The sequence below is a fragment of the Lytechinus variegatus genome, chromosome 3, assembly GCF_018143015.1.
Source record: "Lytechinus variegatus isolate NC3 chromosome 3, Lvar_3.0, whole genome shotgun sequence".
NCBI lineage: Eukaryota > Metazoa > Echinodermata > Echinoidea > Temnopleuroida > Toxopneustidae > Lytechinus > Lytechinus variegatus.
Window position 1 is genome coordinate 22,018,034 of NC_054742.1, and position 23,471 is coordinate 22,041,504.

The window sequence follows — 23,471 nt, forward strand, 5'->3', positions numbered from 1 at the left end:
TTATAACTTTGTTCATATAAACCAATCATCTTTGTGGAAGCGGGAGATAATTTTTATAAAATATATATGCATGCAATATACTTTAAGCTAAGTGTTTGATGGGTTACTGATGACATTGAGACGCGTTGTCAGATACAGATAATAAACAAGGCGTAAAAAGAGAAGATGTTTCAAAATATCAAAATCATTCAGTAAAATAACAAATCTAAACTTACACAGCTTGAAAAGATTTTCTCACACATCTGAACCTGTACCAGATAAGATTTTTAAGTCGGTATAGGCTCATATCATGCTTCAGATATTGGATTCGGAAAGCTTGAGAATAGACATATCGAGCTGCAGTTTATTCTTTGCTCATCATTTTGTCAATGATGTTCTAGAATTTTGTGATGAATCATGGGAGAGATGAATTTTCATGTACAATGTGTGTTTATCATTCTCATGTATGTTCTACTCTTCGTTTCGGCACAGAATGATGCACAATATGGACCTGAGGAAAATATCGTTTGTCCTGTGAGACAACCATATGGGGTCTGCCATTATGATCAAAAGTAAGTAACAAACGTAATACATCAGTAAACAAATAGTTTAGTGTTAATATTTATGTATTTTTAACAGATTGAGGTAAATTCGTAGCCTTTTCTGTCATAAAAATCACGAAACATTTCAGAGTAAAAGAATAGATCGAGAGAGGGTGTGTTTTGGAGAGAGAGAGAGAGATAGAGATGGGGGTATGGGAAATGGTTATTCTAAATATGTGAAAGTATACGTCACTGTCTTTATCTCCCACACTGACTATTAAGATTAAATAATTTTTCAAACTCTGATGTTACTGTTTCTTTTTCAGGCAAATCATTATTAAATTGATTATAAACCATTAATTATGAGGCTTATATAATAGCAAAAAATACTTAATTTTTTAAGCAGTAATTACGCACATAGGGTCTTGAAGAGAATGATTACGTTTAATCTAATTTGACAATTGCTTCAAACTCTACAATCTCTTTACACATTGCAATTAAGAACATGAGCAATAATCAATATCCGAAGTTATAATGTATGATAACTGTGCTTCATTGTTAAAACTGACTATTTCCTGCCCAAAGGTTCATCTTCACACGTTTGAAGAGGATAAATGTATCGAAAGCTGAGGCATACTATGTCCATTGCGGATGGGGAGGGTTAGACAGCTGTATTCGATATCGGTGAGTTTCACAAGAGTCGGTCGTGGGGACGGACGGTTTCAGTTATTTTCTTTACCAATGTTTTCTGGAAAAATCATTTTAGGTTCTCTTCAGTAAACATGATGTACAAAGAACAGATAGAAACACTGTTTTCCCTTTACTGTTGTAGATAACGCTGTAATATATGTCAATGATAAGCAAGTGCCATTGTAAGATAATTGGCAACCAATGTCCTCCACCTCACCCGATCCCTGAATCAAATACTATTCACTCAAATGATAAATTATTCAAACATATACATATTACTTCATCATATTTCTGTTACTCCTAATTAATTTGGTTTATTCGTTTATGGTATATCTAAGTGTTGTATTAGAATAGCTGATACACTCTTAAAATGTTGGGCAACATACTGTCCACACAAAAAATTGATTAAAAAATCTATCCAACCCTGGGTAGTTTTAAAACAATATTTTGTAGTTTTCACCCAAAGCACACATTATTAGTTTAAAACTACCCAAAATTGGATAAAGATTTTACCATTTGTTGTGTGGACAGTATACTGGCCAACATTTGTAAGAGTGTAGGAGCGAATATAATATTATGAATGTATTATGAACATTTATTGAATTCTCTTTGTACGGTTTCCTGTCAATTCTTTTCATCACTAATTCTCAATGTTTTGACCTCATAATTTCGTCCATTCATGGTACCTTATATCAATTGTCTGTAAACACAATTATGTTATGGTAAAAAAATATAGAATATTTTATCAATCCCATTTATTCACACTAACGGCATGAATGAGAATTCATACGCATACATTTTTGTAAGAAAAAAAATGAATGTGCTTTATAACATCCTTATTCACTACACAGGATCATCATTGCAAATATAAAGGTGCAACATTGTCACATAGTACCTTTTAAAGCTAGTAGCACTTTTTGTTAAACTGCACATTTAAAATCAGATATTTTTATCACTGTAAAGGCCTATGTTGCAATATGACTTTTATATTATCTATATATTTGTTTCCATATGAGTTCAGAATTTCCGGCTAAATACTGTCCATTATCATATATCCTCAAACATTGAATATCAGTCATGTCATTTGACCGTCTATGGATCGCGGAGAGACTGTCAACCGCAGTCGTGTTTACCTATCTATTATTGTAAAGATAGAATTGTACATTCATATTATTAACCATTGATAGTGGCCAATAAAACATTATGTAATGACATTATTATAGTTATTAATGACTTTGAAAGCAAGTCTCTAAAATTCAGATCGATTTCTGGCTCCTTATTTACGTTTGGTAAATCATGTCCTTGTGAGTTATTGTCGAATTTTCACAGTGTTTTTTAATGGTTCTCTTCTACAATAGTCTTACACCCATAGTATAACATGATTATAATACTAGTTAAAATGATATTTGTTAATTCAGTACATTATTATAAATAATCAATAACTGTATTGACTTAATTTTCAGTCTGATTCTATCGCAAGACCTGGTAGGATTTTAAATAACACATAGGAACATTGTAAAAAATATTGGGCAAAATTTTAACCAGCACGAGGGTAATTATGTATCCAACCAATTTGGGGCAGTATTTTACCCAATGCGGGAAGCATATTGTCCAGTAAGGTTAAAAAATAAGCAGAAATTACTTTAGAATGAGCAAATTTTCATCACACTGGATAAATAATAATGCCCAAAAGAAATGCCCAATGTTGGTTGGATACATAATTACCATCATGGAGCATTTTTACCCAATATTTTTAAGAGTGAAGAGTTAATGCTCATCTGTAAACACCATGATTGTAAACTGAAACTTGTTATGATTTTTGTTACAACACTGTTATGAGAACGAAGAAAACTGCTTGTTCTCATATCCAACATAGAAGTTCATTTTACAACCTTTATTAAAAACGATTTTAAAATACAGTTCTTTTGCGTTTTTATGATTTGTCATCTGTGGTTGATACCAATTTGCACGATTTTTAGTGTAATAAGAAAATGCTTTAGAAATAGATTACAGCTATTGATTTAGTTTTATAAGTTTTATCATCTTGAAACAAAGTGGGGTAAAAGAGAAATATTACATTGAAAACAACAGATCATCTCTATGATAATTCGATATGGCATGATATCGTGCAAAAAAAAATCATTGCCAAGGACCATGGCGGACACAATATGACAACCTGAAAATAGTTTCTCTTATACGAAAAAGAGGAATACACAAACACACACACACACACCCTCCTAATCATTCCTGGAGCGGATCCAGGATTTCGCGGGGAGGGAGGGGGGGTTGGGGCCAAAATTTGACCTGTTTTGGGCGCCTGTGTGTACTCTTAGAAAAAATGGCGCACCATCCCTCAGGGCCAGGCAGACATATAGGCCTGAGTTCCTTAAATATATATTGAATGATCTTATTTTACAGTCAGATTAAAAGAAAAATGCAATGAAAGACAGCTTTAATTTTAAATGATGTGTTTATGAAGAAAAAAAATCAATGAATGTGAGTGAGAAGCGCGAGTGATTTTCTTTTAAGTATTTCGGGATTTCAATTTCGTTAACTTCTCATATAGGCCCTACTAGAATTGTGTCAGTGGTAGATGTAATATGTTTACTAGTTGTTTTAGAATATCCTGCAATAATATTATTGACAACCTTTGGAAATAATGCAATCTCGATGGCAATCGACTCAATCTCCTAATCGGTGGCGTAGCTGGCCTTTGGGATTTATACAGCAGGGACGAAAGGCGGGGGGGGGGAGGCTTGAAGTTTTGTAGGGGACACAAAGATAATTTTGGGGGGTACTGACCAAAGGTAAAGGAAATCAGCGATTAATTGTCAAAAACACAATGAGATGTTTCATTAGGCCTTGATAACAGAAATGCAAACGCAATGCGCGATCCGATTAATATATGTTTTATGTATTTTATCCTGAAAGCTTAAGTATTGTTATGATGAACATGATACAGAACTACTTAAAGATTTATGCGAGCACGAAGTGCGAGCTGAAATTTTTTATAATGAAATGAAAAAGGTCATTTTCAGTTGTCAGTTTAGAATATCAATACTTTTCAGGTCGCTTTTCGCGTTCGCTTAAAAACTGTCAAGACTTGGTGCGAATATAACTAAACAATTAATGGGAGCGCGAAGCACGAGCTGAAATTTTTTGATATTCTAAGCAATTGTATTTGGCTTAAAGTGAGAATTTTCGTTATAGTAGTTGCCACCGCCATAAAATATCCCATGGATGGTTAAATGAGTGATATTTTAGTCAAATGTCTCGTTTTTTTGGTAGCAAAAACTGTATTTTTTCTTTTTTTTTGGATCCACAACGGTATTGAGATCTATTCTGATATAATGTTGATTTTCATCACTAAAATAAATCAAACTATAGGTATTACCGAAGTCACGTCGAATCCGAATGAAAAGGGACAAAGTAGCTTCATGCATTGGCGGCGGAAGCCAATAAATTAGGGGGTGTCCACCTGAAATTTTTGGATGGACACATGTAAAAAATGGGACAAGCGCCCCAAAATTTTTTGACAAGCAAAAAAAAAAAAAAAAAAAAGGTCATCAACCTAGATTTTAGGGGGGGACAACACACGTTTCAGGGAGGGCCACGTGAATTTAGGGGGGGACGCAGGGACAAAAATTGACAAGCAAAAAAAAAAAAAAAAAAAAAAAAGGTTTTCAAAAAAAATTTAGGGGGGGACCGCCCCCACCTAAAATTTAGGGGGGGACACGTCCCCCCCGCTTCCGCCGCCTATGGGCCTTCATGTCTTGGCTCTAGAAAGAGTAATATGAAATGATGTATGCTCATTTTGGTATCAAATCTGAGTTTATAAGTACTTCACAATCAACGCCTGTTATCTGTTTTTATCGGGTGTGAAGCTCCGGTCCTACATAAACGTTGCCAGGTAAAAATGGCAGAGGTAATAATGGCAGAGGTAAATATAGCAGAGGTAATAATAACAGAGGTATAATGGCAGAGGTAAAAATGGCAGAGGTAAAAATGGCAGAGGTAAATATGGCAGAGGAAAAAATGACAGAGGTAATAACGGCAGAGGTAAAAATGGCAGAGGTAAAAATAATCATAGGTGTTTTTTAGGTATCGACCTGTTTTGAAGGAGAAGTTCACCCCAACAAATGATTTACTACATGTATAATAATAGCAGAAAAATATATCGGTGAACGTTTGAGGAAAACCCATCAAAGATTAAGAAAGTTATTATGAATCTTATTTTTTTATCTGTGACGTCATTTACAAGCAGCTGCCCCGTATTTTATGCACCAAAATGTATACTTTTCAATTTTTTAACCAGTGGGTCATGATTGCTAAAAAAATAATGCATGAGTGGATGTAAAATTATTTGTATGTTGATATACTTAAGGTACAATAAAAACCATTTTCATTTGTTAAAATGACATTGATATTTTTTATTACACCATATATGGAGATAGACTGCTCGCAAATGACGTCACCATTAAAATATAAAATTCTAATAGCTTTTTAAATCTTTGATGAATTCCCTAAAACCCTCACCAATATTGTTTTAATTATTTTCTGCTATTTTTACTATAAATTTAAGTTTATGTCAGGGTGAATTTTCCTTTAATGAATTAGGTACAATAATTGGGATCCGAAGTGTGCTTCAAATTTGAATATCTGAGGAGCGATTTGACGTGAGAAGGCCAAGCATGAAAGTCGAGGAAAAAATAAGAAATACCAATTCAACTCAACTCGGTTTGGTGCAGAAGACCTACAGTATGATTTTAAAATGTACCCTTTCCATTAGTTCAACATTGTAATTCTAACTTTCTTCTAAGAAAATGTCTTTTTAAATATGCTGTACATGGAGAGGATTTTTTTGCATGTGGGTTTAAGACTGGTCATTTATACCTCTGTCATTTTACCACTGTCATTTATACCTCCGCCATTTTTACCTCTGCCATTTTTGCCTTGACATTTTTACCTATGCCATTACCTTTGCCATTTTTACCTCTGCCATTTTAACCTCTGTCATTCTTACACCGAGCCACATAAACGGCGTCAGGGGGTTTATCTTCTTAATGGGAGAGCGGCAAGATTACCTCAAGAAAAGGTGATTTTTCTTTTCTTCATGATATGAATCACAAAGGTAAAATAGAGTCTCTTTAATATACCTCATCCTTTTTACACTCTTTTTCCTCCTGTTCCTCTTTTATCCCCTATATACGTTTCCTGCTTGAAAATTCATGAAGGCGGTCGCCCATGCCCCTCCTGTACCTCTCCTTTCCCTAAAGTTAACATGAAAAGCATGATTGGGATTTATTAGAATAATATATATTGGTATTTCTTTTTTAATGCTTTTTTTATTCTTCGCAACTAAATGGATATTTTCTTTGCAGATCAGTTTACACATACCAATATGTTACAGCAGTTGAAGAAGCAACCCGAGTGGTGTCAAGGTGTTGCCCAGGTTTTACCAATACAAGTGGACAGTGTTTGCGTAAGTACCATCCTACTAAATCACACAAAGGTGATTCTTCGGCAGCCACCCAACCATTTTTGTCGGGCGTTAATGGCGCCAAAATCATGTTTATTGAAAAGTTTAAAAACTTTTCCAAAATGTTTTACTGCTAGATATATCTGCAAATGTACCCGAACAACGAATTTGATATTTAAACAAACTCATGCACACGTTTCTTTTAAGTTGTTGTAAACTGTAGTATCAAGATCTTCACTTGCGTATACATGATAATTTCCAATATTTTCCAATTTGGCTTTCAAAAGTTGGGGCACTGTTCAGATGTGCCCCTACCTAGATCCCGTGACCTGTATCCACAACTGCAGGTATTTATGATTTACAACTTGAATTTCATTATCAGAAGTGAATAGTCATTCGTTGCATTTTTAACTGGAAGGACACATTAGTAAAAATGAAATAAAAATAATTCCCAAGTGCCGATAACTGTCATGATACTGCCTCTTTGATAGCTGTTTGCTCGGAACCTTGCCAGCATGGAGGAAGTTGCATTGCCCCAAACCATTGTGCTTGTTTACCCGGTTGGATCGGTGATGTCTGTGAAGAGGGTAAGTTTGTTAATCAATAAATTTTAATACTGTCGGTTTACCATGTATGGATGTATCTCTTTTAGATATACTACTAATCTTCAGCGAAAATATGATTGCTTTGATATATATGATAGAGACTTTTTTCAAAGCCCGGGATCTTTGAACAATGATCCTGCTCTTCCTTGTCGGCCTGAAATGAATGATTAGATGGACAAACTAATTTCGACAAAAATATAGATAAGAACAGTATAATTAAAAATGCAAGAAATTACCTTACAAGACCAGATGCCTGGGGCCGTTTCATAAAGCTGTTCGTAAGATAAGAGCGACTTTAAGAGCGACTGGTGATCCTTTCTTACGCGCTTGACCATCGCCAATGAAATATACCATTTTCCACAAGAAAGGATCACCAGTCGTTCTTAAAGTCGCTCTTAACTTACGAAAAGCTTTATGAAACACCCACCTGGCCCTCCCTCCCATATCCACCTACATTCCATCTCCATCCTGGCGGTACCTACACTTAAAACCATCATAATTATTTAACCATGTTTATACCTCGTACTTCAAAATTTTAGGATTCTTTGATTTGCACATGACTGATTGGACTTATTTGACTCTTTTTTGTTCTTACAGCCTGTTCGGAGAATCGATACGGCTTGCAATGCCTGCAAGAATGCTTTTGTGATAACGGGGGCACATGCCAAGCAGCTCACGGCATCTGCTTTTGTCCTCCCGGCTTTACTGGGGTCAGCTGTGAGAGTCCTTGTCGTCCAGGCAATTATGGCGATGATTGTTTACAGCAATGTATGTGCAGGAACGGCGCCTCTTGCGACCCCAAAAATGGAACTTGTAGTTGTCTAGCTGGTTTTACGGGACGGTATTGTGATAAAGAATGTGAAGGTGGAAGGTTTGGTCCTCAATGTACTCGCACATGTAAATGTAAGAATAATGCAGTATGTGACCCTATCGACGGAACATGTTCATGCGCGCCAGGTTACACTGGGGAGTTATGCCAAGATGAATGCCGAGAGGGATCATACGGTTTAGGATGCAATGGCATGTGTGAGTGTGAGAATGGGGCAAGATGCGACCACGAACGAGGCCATTGTATATGTTCGCCAGGTTACACGGGTGTGACTTGTGCAAACAAGTGTCCTCGTGATTCATTCGGACAGGACTGTACAGGTATATGCTCTTGTCAAATAGGAATTTGCCATCACATTACAGGGGAATGCGTTTGCCAACCAGGATGGATTGGAAATGACTGCACGACACCTTGTAGACTAGGAACGTTTGGGACAAACTGTGAAGGTCGCTGCGACTGTGTTAATGGTGCCTTGTGTAGCCATGTTGATGGCACTTGTCGATGTTTGCCAGGATTTAGTGGAATCCGTTGTGACAGACCATGCCCAGATGGTCGATACGGGAACGGGTGTTTCCAATTCTGCCAGTGTCAAAATAATGCTGATTGTGACCCAGTAGATGGTACGTGCTCATGCAAACCCGGATGGCGTGGCGTTTTATGCACTGTTCCATGTCAAACTGGTCATTATGGTATTAACTGCATGGAGCGCTGTAGGTGTCGCAATGGAGGTTTATGCCATCACATAGATGGGTCCTGTGCATGTGAGCCAGGGTGGCAAGGGTCGTTATGTTCCCTGCGCTGCCCTAATGGTACTTTCGGTCAGAACTGTGATGAAGTTTGTCGTTGTGAAAATTTTGCAGAATGCGATCACATCTTAGGAACATGCTCATGTACTCCAGGATGGCAAGGTCTGTTTTGTTCTGAAACTTGTGATGAAGGTTTCTATGGGTATGAATGTGCCCTCCCATGTCGATGTCAAAATAATGCGGAGTGTGATCATATTGACGGACGCTGTTACTGCTCATCTGGGTACACTGGCTTAACCTGTGCAGATGAATGCGAAGAGGGATATTTTGGTCTGAATTGTCTTGAACAATGTGAATGTGCATATGCATTGGGTTGTTCTCATGTTACCGGACAATGCATTTGCAATCCGGGCTGGATTGGTTCTACATGTTCGACACCATGTGCAGAAGGGTTCTATGGAGTTGGCTGTTCACAACCATGTCCTTGTCGCAATGGAGGGACTTGTCATCATGTAAATGGAGAGTGTATCTGTCTTCCAGGCTGGGAAGGTGAGATATGTGAAATAAGATGCCCCTTAAATCGATTTGGAATCCAATGCCTTCAAGAATGTCAATGTTATAATGGTGCTACTTGTAATTTCATCGATGGATCTTGTTTTTGTTCTCCCGGATGGCAAGGGCCACATTGCAGTTTACCGTGCCCCGAAGGCTACTATGGAATTAACTGCACTCAGATATGTAGGTGTAGAAATGGAGGTGAGTGTGATACTGTGACTGGTATATGCACATGTCCTCCCGGTTGGCTAAATTTCTGCAATGACCCATGTCCAGAAGGATTCTTTGGACAGGACTGTTTAGGAGTGTGTCGTTGCCAAAATGAATCCCCTTGTGATAGGTTCAGTGGTCGATGCACATGTACTGCTGGTTGGCATGGTCCTTCGTGTGACACACCTTGCCCTGTTGGACGCCATGGTCCCTCTTGCTCAAAGCTATGTCGCTGTAGGAATGGTCACTGTTCAAGGTTTGATGGATCTTGTTCCTGTACAGCTGGTTGGACGGGGGAGCTTTGTCAGCAGAGTTGCGCCGAAGGAACATGGGGTCCTGATTGCATCAACCGCTGTTCCTGTCAGTATGCAACCAGCTGTTCTCGATTTGATGGCTCTTGTTTGTGTTTAACGGGATGGACAGGAGTAGATTGTGATGAAGCTTGTCCTGATGGCTTCTATGGAACGAACTGCCGAACCCAATGTCAGTGTCAGAACGGAGCTGCTTGTTCAAGGTAGAAGGCATTATTCCTATTCTATTTTCTCGGTTTCTATCTATCTATCGCTCTCTTCCTCGCTCTCTCTTCATAAATATACTTTTAAGCTATTTATATTTCTTTAAGATTCGACATTTGAGGATATATTTTCTTTTGACGAATATTATTTTACACAGAGTTTGAATAAGCCAGCTTCTGTGCCCATTCAAGTGAACTTATAATAGTGCTACCTGATTTCGAACTGTGTTTTATATTCACGCATGTTTTTATGTAAATGAAATTATATATCTTTATATTTATATATATATATTTACAAACATAAATTTATAATATATGGGAGAATGGGGTAAATAAGGCCACCCATCAGTATTTAGCTTAATTACTGCTCGAGAATGGTAGGGTCAAATGGATTACTGTTTATATAGTATTTGAGACAGTTCATTAGCACATATTTTGAGCATAGAGAACGTCCAGTCCAGTGCAAATGGCCAGGAGGAGCACAAACCCAGCAGCACCTCAAAATACAAATTTTGAAAGTGGCATTGCCACTTTCGAGAGGCGAGTACTGTACCTACCCAGTAATGTGTATTATTATTTTTTTTTATGTTAGTTATTCTTGTGCAATAATTATTGGGCATGCCAGAACTAAACTTTAGTAAATTCCACTACTTTCCCTCCTTTTTTCTGACTGGATGCTTATGAACTCAACATGTCCGATGGGGCACAAATGAGGCCACCCGGATAAGTACGTAATTCTCTATGGCTCCATCTGTTAAAACTTTAAAATGCTGTATGGCCATCACCACACTTGAGATATATATATATATATATATATATATATATATATATATATATATATATATATATATATATATATATATATATATATATTGATAGGGTATTGATATATGGTATGTATTTATGTGTGTATGTATGTACGTGGCCTCTCCCAATGAAACACGTAGATACACAATAATAACTGTGACAGTAGAAAACACAATCTGAGAATCCTTTTTTTTGTTTCGCCCACCAGAGGTGAAGGCGATGTCGTCCGTCCGTCACAAATGTAATGACACATAACTCAACAACCGTAAGTAGCTTTTCAACCAAACTTGGATGGTAGATGGACTTGGGGGATCTGCATGTTATGCTGCAGTCGGAGGTCACATGGTAGGGTCAAAGGTCATTTTCAGGTCAACGTTAAAGTTTACATGCAAGACTCTCTTACGACACCTAACTCCGCAACCGTAAGTCACTTATCAACCAAACTTGGATGGTAGATGGACTTAGGGAACGTGCATCTTATGCTGCAGTCGGAGGTCACGTGGTAAGGTCAAAGGTCATTTTCAGGTTAATGTTAAAGTTTACATGCAAGACTCTCTTATGACACCTAACTCCGCAACCATAAGTAATTTTTCAACCAAACTTGGATGGTAGATGGACTTGGAGGACCTGCGTGTTATGCTGCAGTTGGAGGTCACATGGTAAGGTCAAAGGTCATTTTCAGGTCAACGATAAAGTTTACATGCAAGACTCTCTTATGACACCTAACTCCGCAACCATAAGTCACTTTTCAACCAAACTTGGATGGTAGTTGGACTTGGGGACCTGCATGTTATGCTGCAATTGGAGGTCACATGGTAAGGTCAAAGGTCATTTTCCGGTCAACCTTAAAGTTTACATGCAAGACTCTTATGACAAGTGTTATTCCATCCCAGTCATTTCACAAAGAAGTTTCGATACAATTCTGTTGTGTGCCCTCGCAAATCACGATATTTCTGGTTATTTTCAAGTGGGCGAGACACAAAATCGCTTTTGCCTTGTTTCCTACGATATTGGATTAATGAATCAATCAATGGGGGGGGGGGTATTTTTGGTTAATAACTAAATGTTAATAATATGATTGTTGCTGGTAAATGTTAAGTGATTGTATTAAACCAGTTTACTTCGAATACAGTTACATGAAATTAATTAATCAGGCGGACTCATTTGCCCCATTTCGGAGGGGCAAATAAGGCCACCTGACAAGAATATCTATGGCTCATTCATATGCAAATTAGGCTGATTAGTTCTAACATTTCTAATGGATAATGTAGTCTACTCTAGATCTATATGAATAGACATTTAATCATGTTTCTACTGCTTTACATGAAAACGATATAATTTGAATTATAAAAAGGGTGGCCTTAAAACCAAACTCTCCCCTGTGTATATACCATCAAACTATGACTGTCTTTACATTTCGATTCCACAAGAAAGATACAAAAACAATTAACAGTTTAATAACAATTGTCAATTATATTCTTGTTATACCTTCGTTCATTTTTCTTGTTTTAGCAAGAAACGTGCATATTATTTTGACTTTATGATAACTTCTCTTGAAACAACATTTCTATAAAAAAGTGTCACTATACATGTTGAGGGAGAGTTTAAGTATGAGCAACAATTGAATTAATAAAATGAATTAAAATGTTTTTTTAAGGAATAATATTGCCGATATTTTAAAAGTAATAATTAAATTTATTCATTTCCCCAGAGATGATGGGAGCTGCATCTGTACCCCAGGATGGACAGGTGACCGATGTGATAAAAGATGTCCACAAGGGACCTATGGAACTGGATGCTCTGAGATGTAAGATAATTCTATTTAACATTGCTTATAAAGATGGGAATTTATAATTGTGTTTTGATATTGTCATTATTGTATGATTATAACAATTATTGTTTTATTGAATATTTCATCATAACCATTACTGTTTTATCATTCATTGTAATCGATGCCATTATTTATGTTTTTATCTATATAATTTTATATATCTTGTTAATATTTCATTTCGCAATTGCTGAAACGCATTAGTATTAATTTCCAGTATCTTTGAAGTTTAATGTATAATTTGCATAATTATATTTGTTATGGATTTATTGTATAATTAATTAATATTTTTATTGTTATTCCTCTTATTTCGCATTGTTATGGGGGCTAAAACAGTAACTGATATAGTAACTAAATACTAACTATATAAAATAACGATTGTACTTTGCAAACAGTTTTATACTGATCTTTTGTACCTGATTAAATATGTTCTAATTAAATAAATAAACTACAGATAAAAGTCAAATTCAGATATCGACAAAATATCGACAAATACAGTAACAATGCACTGAAATAGAAAAGATCACAACTCTTCATTTACACAAAATCATTGCGACCGATTGCGTTCACACATATCTATTTATCCACTCTTTCTTCTCCTCTTTTATCCTTTTTTAAATAATTCTTTTAGATTTTGATCTTAAAAAAATATGGTCATAAAAATGCCAGCTCGTTAGAATATGTTATTGATGGACTGGAGGAATGTTGACCTCTGGAATTGATTTTTTGTTAATGATAATCATATAAAATCGGTTACACTCCGGAGTTCCGAAGGTTCGTAATTCCGAAACCGTAAATTACTTTTACCTCGATATTCGTTAATCCGAAAACGAAATAGGGTTCGTTAATCCGAGAACAAAATAGGGTTCGTTGTTCCGAAGGTTCTTAATTCCGAAAGACTAAATTACCTATACCTCGATGTTCGTTAATCCGGAAACGAAAAAAGCGTTCGTTAATCCGAAGGTTCATTTTTCCCAAGATTCGTAAATCCGAAAAAAGGGTCCGTTATTCCGAAGGTTCGTTAGTCCTAATACGAAATAAGGTTCATTATTCCGAAGGTACGTTATCCGAAAACTGAAATAATCTGTGGCGATGCCGGGGAAACCGGAAGGGCAAGCGTGGCGGAGGCGGGGGAAGAAACACCGTTGCTGTTCAATTGTTATTAGGAGATGGAAGGAAGGGGCGGCAGAACGTAAAAAAGGCACTTATCTGTCAAAATGGGCATTTTGTTGATATTTTGACCATGAGATTATCATCTAGCTGCGTGAAGTCGTTGTGTGTTAGGAAGAAATAAATGTTGAGCAAAGCCTTTTTAAAGTGATTTCTGATTATTATTATTTTAATAATTTAAATCTGAAGTTCTAAAACTCGCTTTTGGTCAATTTTGGGGCTAAAGGCCCTACTGTTAAAAGGACGTCCTCAAACTTTTGGACATTTCAATACGAAATGAAAATTAATCATTCCAAGCAGCTCTTGTTATCATGAAAATGATGTGTATCTTACTAAAGAATTAATGCGAGCGCGAAGCGCGAGCTCAAATTTTGTATGTACTGACTAGAAACGGAATCTGGTAAGGACGACATTTAGTGACCAGTGAATAGGATACATATCTAACCAAAATTTATAATATTCCAACCTGAAAACTGGACATTCTAAGCATTTTTATAACCATAAATAGGGTGAGTAGGCCTACCTTGCTACAAAATAACTAAGGCGAGCGTGAAAAGGGGGTTTCCTAAATTGAATTGTATTATGTTGTACTTAAAAAAATTATATTTCGAAAAGGAGCACATTTCATTTTGTAAAAAGGGCATTTTCCATTTTGAAAAAGGACATTTTTTCCTACGGCGATTTTCTGTTATAACCAGCACAAGCTGTTAAAAGTACGCCACTTCCCCTAATAAAATCCTATTATCTGGCGATATTTCACATGTGACCAACACACAGTACCCAATATTCTTAATCCTTTCGCTCTGGCAGCAATTGCTCAGAGAAAATAAAAATTAAGATGCTTGATCCCGCTTGATCCACGCGCTAATTCTTAATGCAATACGTGCTTTGACCACCACATACACATATCATCTTCCGTTGAAACTATTATTATCCTGCTAATTCTAATTACAACACTGTTTTTTGTTACTAAAGTAGATTATTTTCATTTTAGGAAAAACGAACCTTATATCTCATTTTCGGACTAACGAATCTTAGGATCAACGAACCTTTTTTCGTTTTCGGACTAATGAACCTTCTGATTAACAAACCTTATTTTGTTTTCGGACTAACGAACCGTCTGAATAATAAACCTTACTTCGTTTTCGGATTTACGAACCATCGGAATTACGAATGTTACCACCAAAATCTGCCGATGATTTTCTTTTAGATGCGAGTGCGCGAATGATGCTCTCTGTTCTCCGATACATGGTGTTTGTGATTGTTCAGACGGATGGATGGGGGAGAGGTGTGACCTACCATGTCCTGAGGATCGCTTCGGACCATTCTGCCAATTCACTTGTCGATGCGTAAATAATGCTGTGTGCTCAAGGTAACAGAGTCGACTATACAAAGACGTACGACTTTTAAGAAGTGGGAACCTTTTGATAATTTTCTTCAGTGGCCCTTTCCCCCACATTATACATGACTTTATGCGAGGCGTCCAGGCGATCTCATGAAGTTACCAACAGCATCCTTGAGAAAGAAAACCTTATATCTAACACATTTCTTAAGTCAAGACTTATACCTCAGTCACATACGAGCCCGTAATAGCTACATTTAGTTGGTTTTGAATAAAGTATAAATGAAATCAAAGAAATATTCGTCATTATATTGTTTCGTCATTTACATTCCTGATATGATCCCCTTATCAACAATCATAAATAATGGAATCACCTGTTTCGATTATTTCAAATTTTCCAAATAGATTCACATCCAGTCGTTAATCCAATATATTTTATTTTTCTGAAAATAATGATAGAATGCAACTAGAATGCCTTTAGAATGCTTAAACATTCTTATTAAAACTGAGTTATAACATTTTCTCACCTAAAATACATTTATGTTTTCATTCTTATTGAAGATTTGATGGTCGATGCATATGCACAGCTGGATGGACGGGACAAAACTGCGACACGCCATGCCCAACTGGGTCTTACGGACCAAACTGTGCTCAAACGTGTCTTTGCGAGCGTAATTCACTTTGTAACCGGTTTGACGGCTCCTGTGAATGTACTGTAGGATGGAAAGGTGTTTATTGTAACACACCATGTGGTATCGATGAATGGGGACCAGGTTGTAGTCTACTGTGCTTCTGTGAAAATGACGCCCTCTGTACCCGCTTCACTGGTGTCTGCCATTGCGGCCCTGGTTGGACCGGAGAGCACTGTGAACGGCCATGCGACGATGGATGGTACGGTCGGAATTGCACTAGAAGATGTGCTTGCCAAAGCGGTGCCACCTGTAATATTTATGATGGTTCTTGCATCTGTCCTTCTGGTCTTATGGGTCCCATTTGTGACACTACTTGTCCAGCTGGACAATATGGTGTGCAGTGCTCTCAATTTTGTGCTTGCAGAAATGGCGCAGAATGTTCTCCTTTCGACGGTAGTTGTACTTGTCCTCCTGGGTGGATTGGTGACCTCTGTGATGAATCATGTCCCACTGGAACCTGGGGACAAGACTGTTCGTCTCAGTGTTTGTGTCAGAATGAAGGATTGTGTAACAGCTTTACAGGTATGCATGTATGAGGAAATAGTGTATAAATAACTTCAGTATTTTCATATTCAATCTCTATATTCATTAGTCCATGTAATTTCCAGATTGGATTGTATTAACAGATAATAATTGAAATGAAAACAGTACACATACGAGTTATTTTATTTTATAATAATATGAATATATTTAATACGCTGTCCTTCATTAAAAATTAAAGTAAGGTTTCTATCTTTATGTAGGGGAATGTTCATGTGAAGCTGGATGGACAGGGTCAATATGCACGACACCTTGTCCAAATGGTTTGTATGGTGTGGGGTGTGATTCGAGCTGCGACTGCAGAAATGGAGGCTTATGTTCTCGGTTCGATGGCACTTGTAGATGTCTCGAAGGGTGGCAAGGAGAATTGTGCACCGAAGAATGTCCACAAGGCAAATACGGTCTAGGGTGTCGCGGTACATGCGAGTGTGAGAACTTTGCACTGTGCGACAGATTTGATGGATCATGTACCTGTCGTGCAGGATGGACAGGATTATTATGTGACGAAGCATGTCCACAGGGCACTTTTGGCCCCGGTTGCCAGAGCATATGCCTTTGTGAAAACGAAGCTGAATGTGACGCCATTTTAGGCGAGTGTTTCTGTCGTCGCGGATGGACCGGACCATCCTGTGATGTACCTTGTCGAGAGGGAACTTACGGACCAGGATGTGAAGAAGAATGCAGCTGTCAAAATGGAGCAGCTTGTTCTAGGTTTGATGGAAGTTGTCGTTGCAACGCAGGATGGACAGGCCTGTCATGTCACCTTGAGTGTTCACCTGATAGGTACGGTCCATCCTGTATTAATCGGTGTAGGTGTCAGAATGGTGCTTTATGTGATCGTTTCACGGGAAGATGTGAATGTCCTGATGGATGGACGGGTTTTACATGCAATACTCCTTGTGAATTTGATAGATTTGGACCTGGATGTTCTGATAGCTGCTACTGCAAAAATCAAGCAATTTGTGATAGATTTACAGGTGAGAGTTTTTGACTTGTCTCGGTAGGCCTATGTTTTAATGAATGATATTCTTAAGCAAAAGCTATGTTTCCCTATAAAAATGAGATTATTTAATCGGATTCTAATGAATGAGTAGATTGTCAAATTATTTGCAATGACCCCCCCCCACCCATTTTCATACGAGGTAAGATTTTGTTATAATTCTTTATTGTAATTATATAAAGGGCATTGTCTTCAAAACCGCATAAAGTTCACACCTCTGCTCCTGTGTAAATTGATAACTATAACTTCAGGATTGCAAGAAAGGATTTAGTAACAGATATCATTGTTCAAAGTTAACTAATGTTTTTCATTGACTTTGTATACAATAGTAGTATATCATTTTTCAGACATTTTATTATCCTTTAATAGGTGAATGTCGTTGTTCAGCTGGTTGGATGGGGTATAACTGTGACGACCCTTGTGATGAAGGCCACTTTGGACCATCTTGCCGTCAGCAGTGTGACTGTAGAAATGATGCTCAGTGTGATAGGTACAACGGAGCTTGTCATTGTCAAGGTGGATGGATGGGGGATCGTTGCGAGATTCCATGTCCAGAAGGCCGATATGGAGTCGACTGCACTCAGGTGATCACCTTCCGCATTTTCTTCACGTTTGGCATGTCGAAGCACAGCAAAAATAGTTCGTCAACAGATGGATTAATTACTTTTGGAATTGAAATGTTTTGATACAGTTTGTAAGTACAAATAGTTTGGTTTTGGTATTCTTTTCCTGAAGCGAACTTCAAAATAATCGATTTCTGAGAAGAATAATCCCTTCTGTGCATGCACATAATTATATTGATAAACAATATCTGTAATCATATTACATTTGTATCTTGAAAGCGCCTATAATTCTAATTACATGAAAGATGGCTATTGTTGCATAAATGAATCATATTGCAATGAGTCAAACAAACGGTGGCCTCGACAGGAAGGAGAATTTATACGATTATGTCAAAACCTATAGGTCTGCAGATGTCAGAACACGGCGACTTGCAATGGACGAGATGGATCTTGTACATGCACACCAGGATGGACGGGAAGACTTTGTGATACACCTTGTGTCGTCGGCTTCTATGGACCAAATTGTGCCGCGAGGTGTGATTGTGAAAACGGGGCCGGTTGCAATCGTTTCAATGGATTATGCAGCTGTCTTCCAGGGTGGATAGGTGTAAGATGCGAGGTGGCCTGTCAGGATGATCGGTACGATTATCATTAGTTTCTCCATTCTAACGAAATAAATAAATCTGAACAATCAATGCAGATGAGACAAAATGATATCATAGGTTTACTGGCTAGGATTTCAATGAACCCACCTTATTAACGCTGGGATATATGGATTTTACAGTGATCACTGCCTTGTAATCGGATTTTTTAGCAGCATTCATATTCTGTAAACAGCTTTAGATCTATCATCTTCTATCATACTATAATACTGTAAAACCAAGTCATGAAGAATGAATGTTACTTTTAGAACCATTTAAGATTTTTACTTTTGATTAATCATCAATCGTTACGTTTAATAGACTCAAACTTTTCCCATTGTAGATACGGCTTCCAATGTCAGCGCATTTGTGCTTGTCAAAATGGAGCTACTTGTTCTGCATCTGACGGTTCTTGCCAGTGTCCTAACGGCTGGACCGGTATCTTTTGTGAGCAGGCATGTGCTCAGGGATTCTATGGAGCTCATTGTACTGAGATCTGTAGGTGCCAAAACGGCGGAACATGTTCGGGGTATGATTTTTTTAATGCAATTATTTTCATTCATATTTAATTGATTCACTGTGAAGTTGACAGTGTAGGTGCTCTGACTACACACAACATGTGTCCATTTCGAATACGACTTTTCCACTATCATTCAAATGGTATCACTGAGTCGTTTGTCATTTATCTATGTCTTAACTTTTCTGTGTTATTCTCTATTATTCTTGGGCTGCAATTCCCTCTCCTCTCCTTGGGCTGCAATTCCCTCTCTTTATTTTTCTATCTTCATGTGCTTCCTTTCTCTTTCATCTCTTCTTCTTCTTCTCCTTCTTTTTCTTCTTCTCTTAATTCCCCCCTCTTCTCATATTTGTACGTCTTCCTTTTCCCTTTCAAAAACTCGTGATTGGTTTCATTGAGGCATTCCGTCTTTTCCTGATTTATTAAAGTCGTCATCTTCTTCAAATCATTTTGTTTACAATCATATTCATGTCATGGATTGGAAATCGTGATTTTACTTTCTGTTTACTTGAAAATGTAAATTTATATGTACCTTTTAATTACACTATTGATAATCAAGATATTTTTTTTCTTTATCACTTAGCTTTGATGGTACCTGCTCCTGCAAACCGGGTTGGAATGGGGCATATTGCCAACACCAGTGTGATGCAAACACGTATGGTTTGGGATGTCTTGAGTCCTGTTACTGTCTCAACGAGGCTACATGTGATCCTGTCGATGGCACCTGTATCTGTGCTGAGGGGTGGCGGGGGGACTTCTGTCAAACTAGAGGTAATATATAAGTGAAATTTGACACGTGTATAATGTTCTTATCCATCCCCTGTATAGCAATCAAAGACTTTAATGATATTTTTTCTGTTGTATCTAAAGAGATAAAGACATCGTTCTAAGAACAAACAACTAATACCAGTGTGGGGGAGAGGGAATATTTTAATCTGTCAAAAAGGAATAGGTGATATTGAGATCAAAGATCTGTGTTTTAAGTAATATTTCACTCATGATGTTCCCTTTTTTAATCATTAATTAAACCACAGATCTGATAGGTTTTAGGAGTAGTCAAACAATAGCAGGAAAATCTGTCACCTGTTCAGATGCTCGAAACTACATCGATATTGAAGACCAACGCCACATCTTTGAGTGCAGATCTATACGGTATTTCTCTGCTTGATTATCTTAGAGTAATAGATATATACATGCACTGTATTGAAAAACATTACATTCTTCTATCACTAGTTCTACATCTCCTGATGATGGACGTGATAATGATAATAATTATAGTTATACCAATAATTGCAGTGATAATCAAAATGAAAATAATGACGAAAATAGTAATGATCCAGATACAGCTGCGTTTGTTAAGATTATACATTAATTTGAAATAAACCTTCAAGGGCGGTAATATGAGGTGTGAGGAAAAGGCAAAAGGGGGCAAAAAATGGGGAAATGAAGGATGGCTGTTTGTAATAATGTGCATTTACCAGCAATGAAGACTTGAGGGATTGAAATGCCACATTTTCGTGGACATTGGTCGCTTCGCTTCTCCACACTATATTTTTTTAGATTAACAAAAGATTTGGAGCATTTTGTAAATATTAAGTATTTGTGAGTTGAAGCATTTTGTAGATATCAAACATTAAGTTGGTGTCATTTTTTCCTTTATTTATTGTTTAATGTTAATGGGTTGCCATATTCTTGTTTTATTTATTTATTTATTTTATTTTTTGGGGTGGGGACAAAATGCGCAAAATACCTTTCACGGATTAAAATCTAAATTCAATATCCATGCTTAGTCGCGTTGCCCCTTGGTTATAACATATTGAAGATTTGTAGTTGTAGCTAGGACAGAAGTGGCTCAATAGATACGCAAATAATGTGTAATATGATAAGAATAATGTTAATCATCATTTTTGGTCACTATCATCGCCGTCGAATGTGGATGGAGCAACGAAAGAGCAAGAATTATTTGCTCACTGAAGATTATCACTCTCATTATCGAAAATACATTTTCTTCTAAACAAATAAACAGAGTTGATGGAGATCGTCTACCTAATGGAGTGACCTGTCGTCAGTTATGGAATACACCTACTGGTGGCAACAATGATCGATACTATTCAGCTCGGACTGATCACTTTGATTTCTGTGTTAAAGTTCTCAACGCAAATGGCATTACCCCCCAATCTTACAATACTTCAATTTCGGTAAGCAAAGAACCTCTTGTGGGTGTTCCGGCAATCCGACCTTTTGCAGTAGTTTTGGATTCATTCTTTTAGTTCGTTTTATCCTAAATGGTAAATGTACAAATAGAGGATTTTTAGTTCTTATATCATTTTCCGCCCACTTTCCCGGTCCCTTATTGAATAACTATTTATAGTTTGAAAATGTATATTGAAAAAATAATGATGATTATATAACAGCTTATTTATAAAGCAAATATTATATAGTTTTCATTTAACTGACTTTGTAATCAATACGGTCTCCAGGCCGGGAACGATGCGCTTTTTTAAAAACTGCTTTGAATAATTCAACAAATCATGTTTAAAATATGTCATTCCGATTTCGGCAAGTTGAAGCAATCAAAATGATAATAATTATGCTATATGGAATTGTTAATAGATTTTAGGATAACGCCATCTACGAATTGCAACTTTTTTTTCTATTGGTACTTTTTATTGGTTTCATTCTCAAGTTGTCATTTTATGGGGTTTTGCTCTATACTACCTACAAGAATACTGTTATATGAGGCTGCAAATGAATTGTAAATGTTGAAAATGAAAATAAACGAAATGAATGAAATATCGGTGACAGGTTTACGAGCAAAGAGATAGTCCATCTCTGCCATGAATGCAAATTAGCTAGTGAGAGATGACGCAAATTGTCTTTTTCTTCATTGTTAAATCATCAAAATGTATCTTGTAACCGTGTAACGCAATTCTTTTCATCCCATTTCCTGGATTATCGGGGTAATTTTTGTTGCCCCAAACTCGGCATCTTAAAATGCCATTAAATTTACCAAGCCACATTTTCTTAACCTATTCTTCTACCCTCACTCTCCCTTTGTCTTTCATTCCAGGTCGAAGCATGGTATGTATGTTCTGAATTGGAAGAATATCGTACTCAGTGGTTGAATGGAGAATGGCAAGAAGGAGTGATTCGAGACAATGGTTATACCGATCATCTTCGTTGTATCCTGCCACAGGGATCATTCTCATAGACTTTCATCAATTATTTTGCAACTCTTTCTTACAGTGTCTAATAGGCTGAATTTATAATTACTGATAAACATTAAGTGAAGGAGGCTGGAACATGACTTTATGCAACATATGTGAAGAAACACTCGTAGAAAAAAATGTGTATGCGGTACTTATAAAGGAGTATAATGACAATCGGAGGTCTTACATTCTGAGATGATTTAATCTAACAAATTAGTTTCAGCTGAATATATATGAGCAGTTCTTCAGATTGTCATTGGTTTCTTAGCTTACTTCTTAAAACTTGGACAAAATATGTGTCATGTGTATCTGTTTTTATTAACGCCAATATCATTCAGTAATTCGTGAGATTCGATTTCTTAACTGAACCCTCATTTGAGTGATTTCTTTGTTACTGAATATGGTAAACTCATCTTTTAAATGCTTTGTTAGTGAATGCAAGGCTAAGATCGGTACCCCCTCACCCATCACCCCATGACTACAATCTCTTAAGAAGGACTTGTTAGCTTAGGTACAACATTCATTTTCAATCAAATCAAACTGTCATACATCGAAGTTTTATCCTGACTGATCAGGACACGCGAAATAGTAATCATCCAAATACAAGCCAAACTTGAAATGTCAATTTTCACTAATGAAATATGAGATCTTGAATAATGCAAAGATTTGGCTATTCTCTGGAATGCGTGAAGGCGTTAATACCCAGTTCCCACGGTCACGATCCACGCTGTTGTACCACAAATTGTAACCCCTGCACAAATTGTCGACTAATAAGGGCGAAAATTTGTGGAGGAGACACCACAAATTGTCGCCCCATTACACTTAAACTCAACTTGTCTCCATGAACACACACACACACATAAACCAAAAAAAAGCATCCCCTCTTTCAAAATTGTTCCCAGGGGCTCTGGCATGAAGGGGGGCAATATTAGACCAAATGGTTTAGTGGAGGAGCCGTGGTGTAGTGTTTCTGACTCTCGCCTTGTAAACAGAGGGTCGTGTGTTCGAATCCC

General features: G+C 37.1%; 1 protein-coding gene across 1 annotated transcript; it reads left to right on the top strand.

Moving 5' to 3' along the window:
• The first annotated feature begins 309 nt into the window (after positions 1–309).
• Positions 310–23,323, top strand: LOC121410505 (multiple epidermal growth factor-like domains protein 6). The gene is made up of 16 exons (XM_041602649.1): positions 310–551; positions 1,107–1,205; positions 6,593–6,693; positions 7,182–7,277; positions 7,893–10,149; positions 12,668–12,763; positions 15,165–15,326; positions 15,858–16,510; positions 16,732–17,505; positions 17,898–18,112; positions 18,495–18,730; positions 19,076–19,261; positions 19,833–20,020; positions 20,284–20,401; positions 21,276–21,447; positions 22,320–23,323. Exons 1-16 carry the CDS (start codon positions 397–399, stop codon positions 22,458–22,460), a joined length of 5,649 nt encoding a protein of 1,882 aa, XP_041458583.1. The 5' UTR covers positions 310–396; the 3' UTR covers positions 22,461–23,323.
• Positions 23,324–23,471: the final 148 nt, after the last annotated feature.

Coding starts and splice junctions, on each gene's coding strand:
- LOC121410505 (XM_041602649.1), top strand. CDS start 397: ATGGGAGAGATGAATTTTCATGTACAATGTGTGTTTATCATTCTCATG. Junction 6,694..7,181: donor TACAAGTGGACAGTGTTTGC/GTAAGTACCATC, acceptor CCTCTTTGATAG/CTGTTTGCTCGGAACCTTGC. Junction 12,764..15,164: donor GGAACTGGATGCTCTGAGAT/GTAAGATAATTC, acceptor ATTTTCTTTTAG/ATGCGAGTGCGCGAATGATG.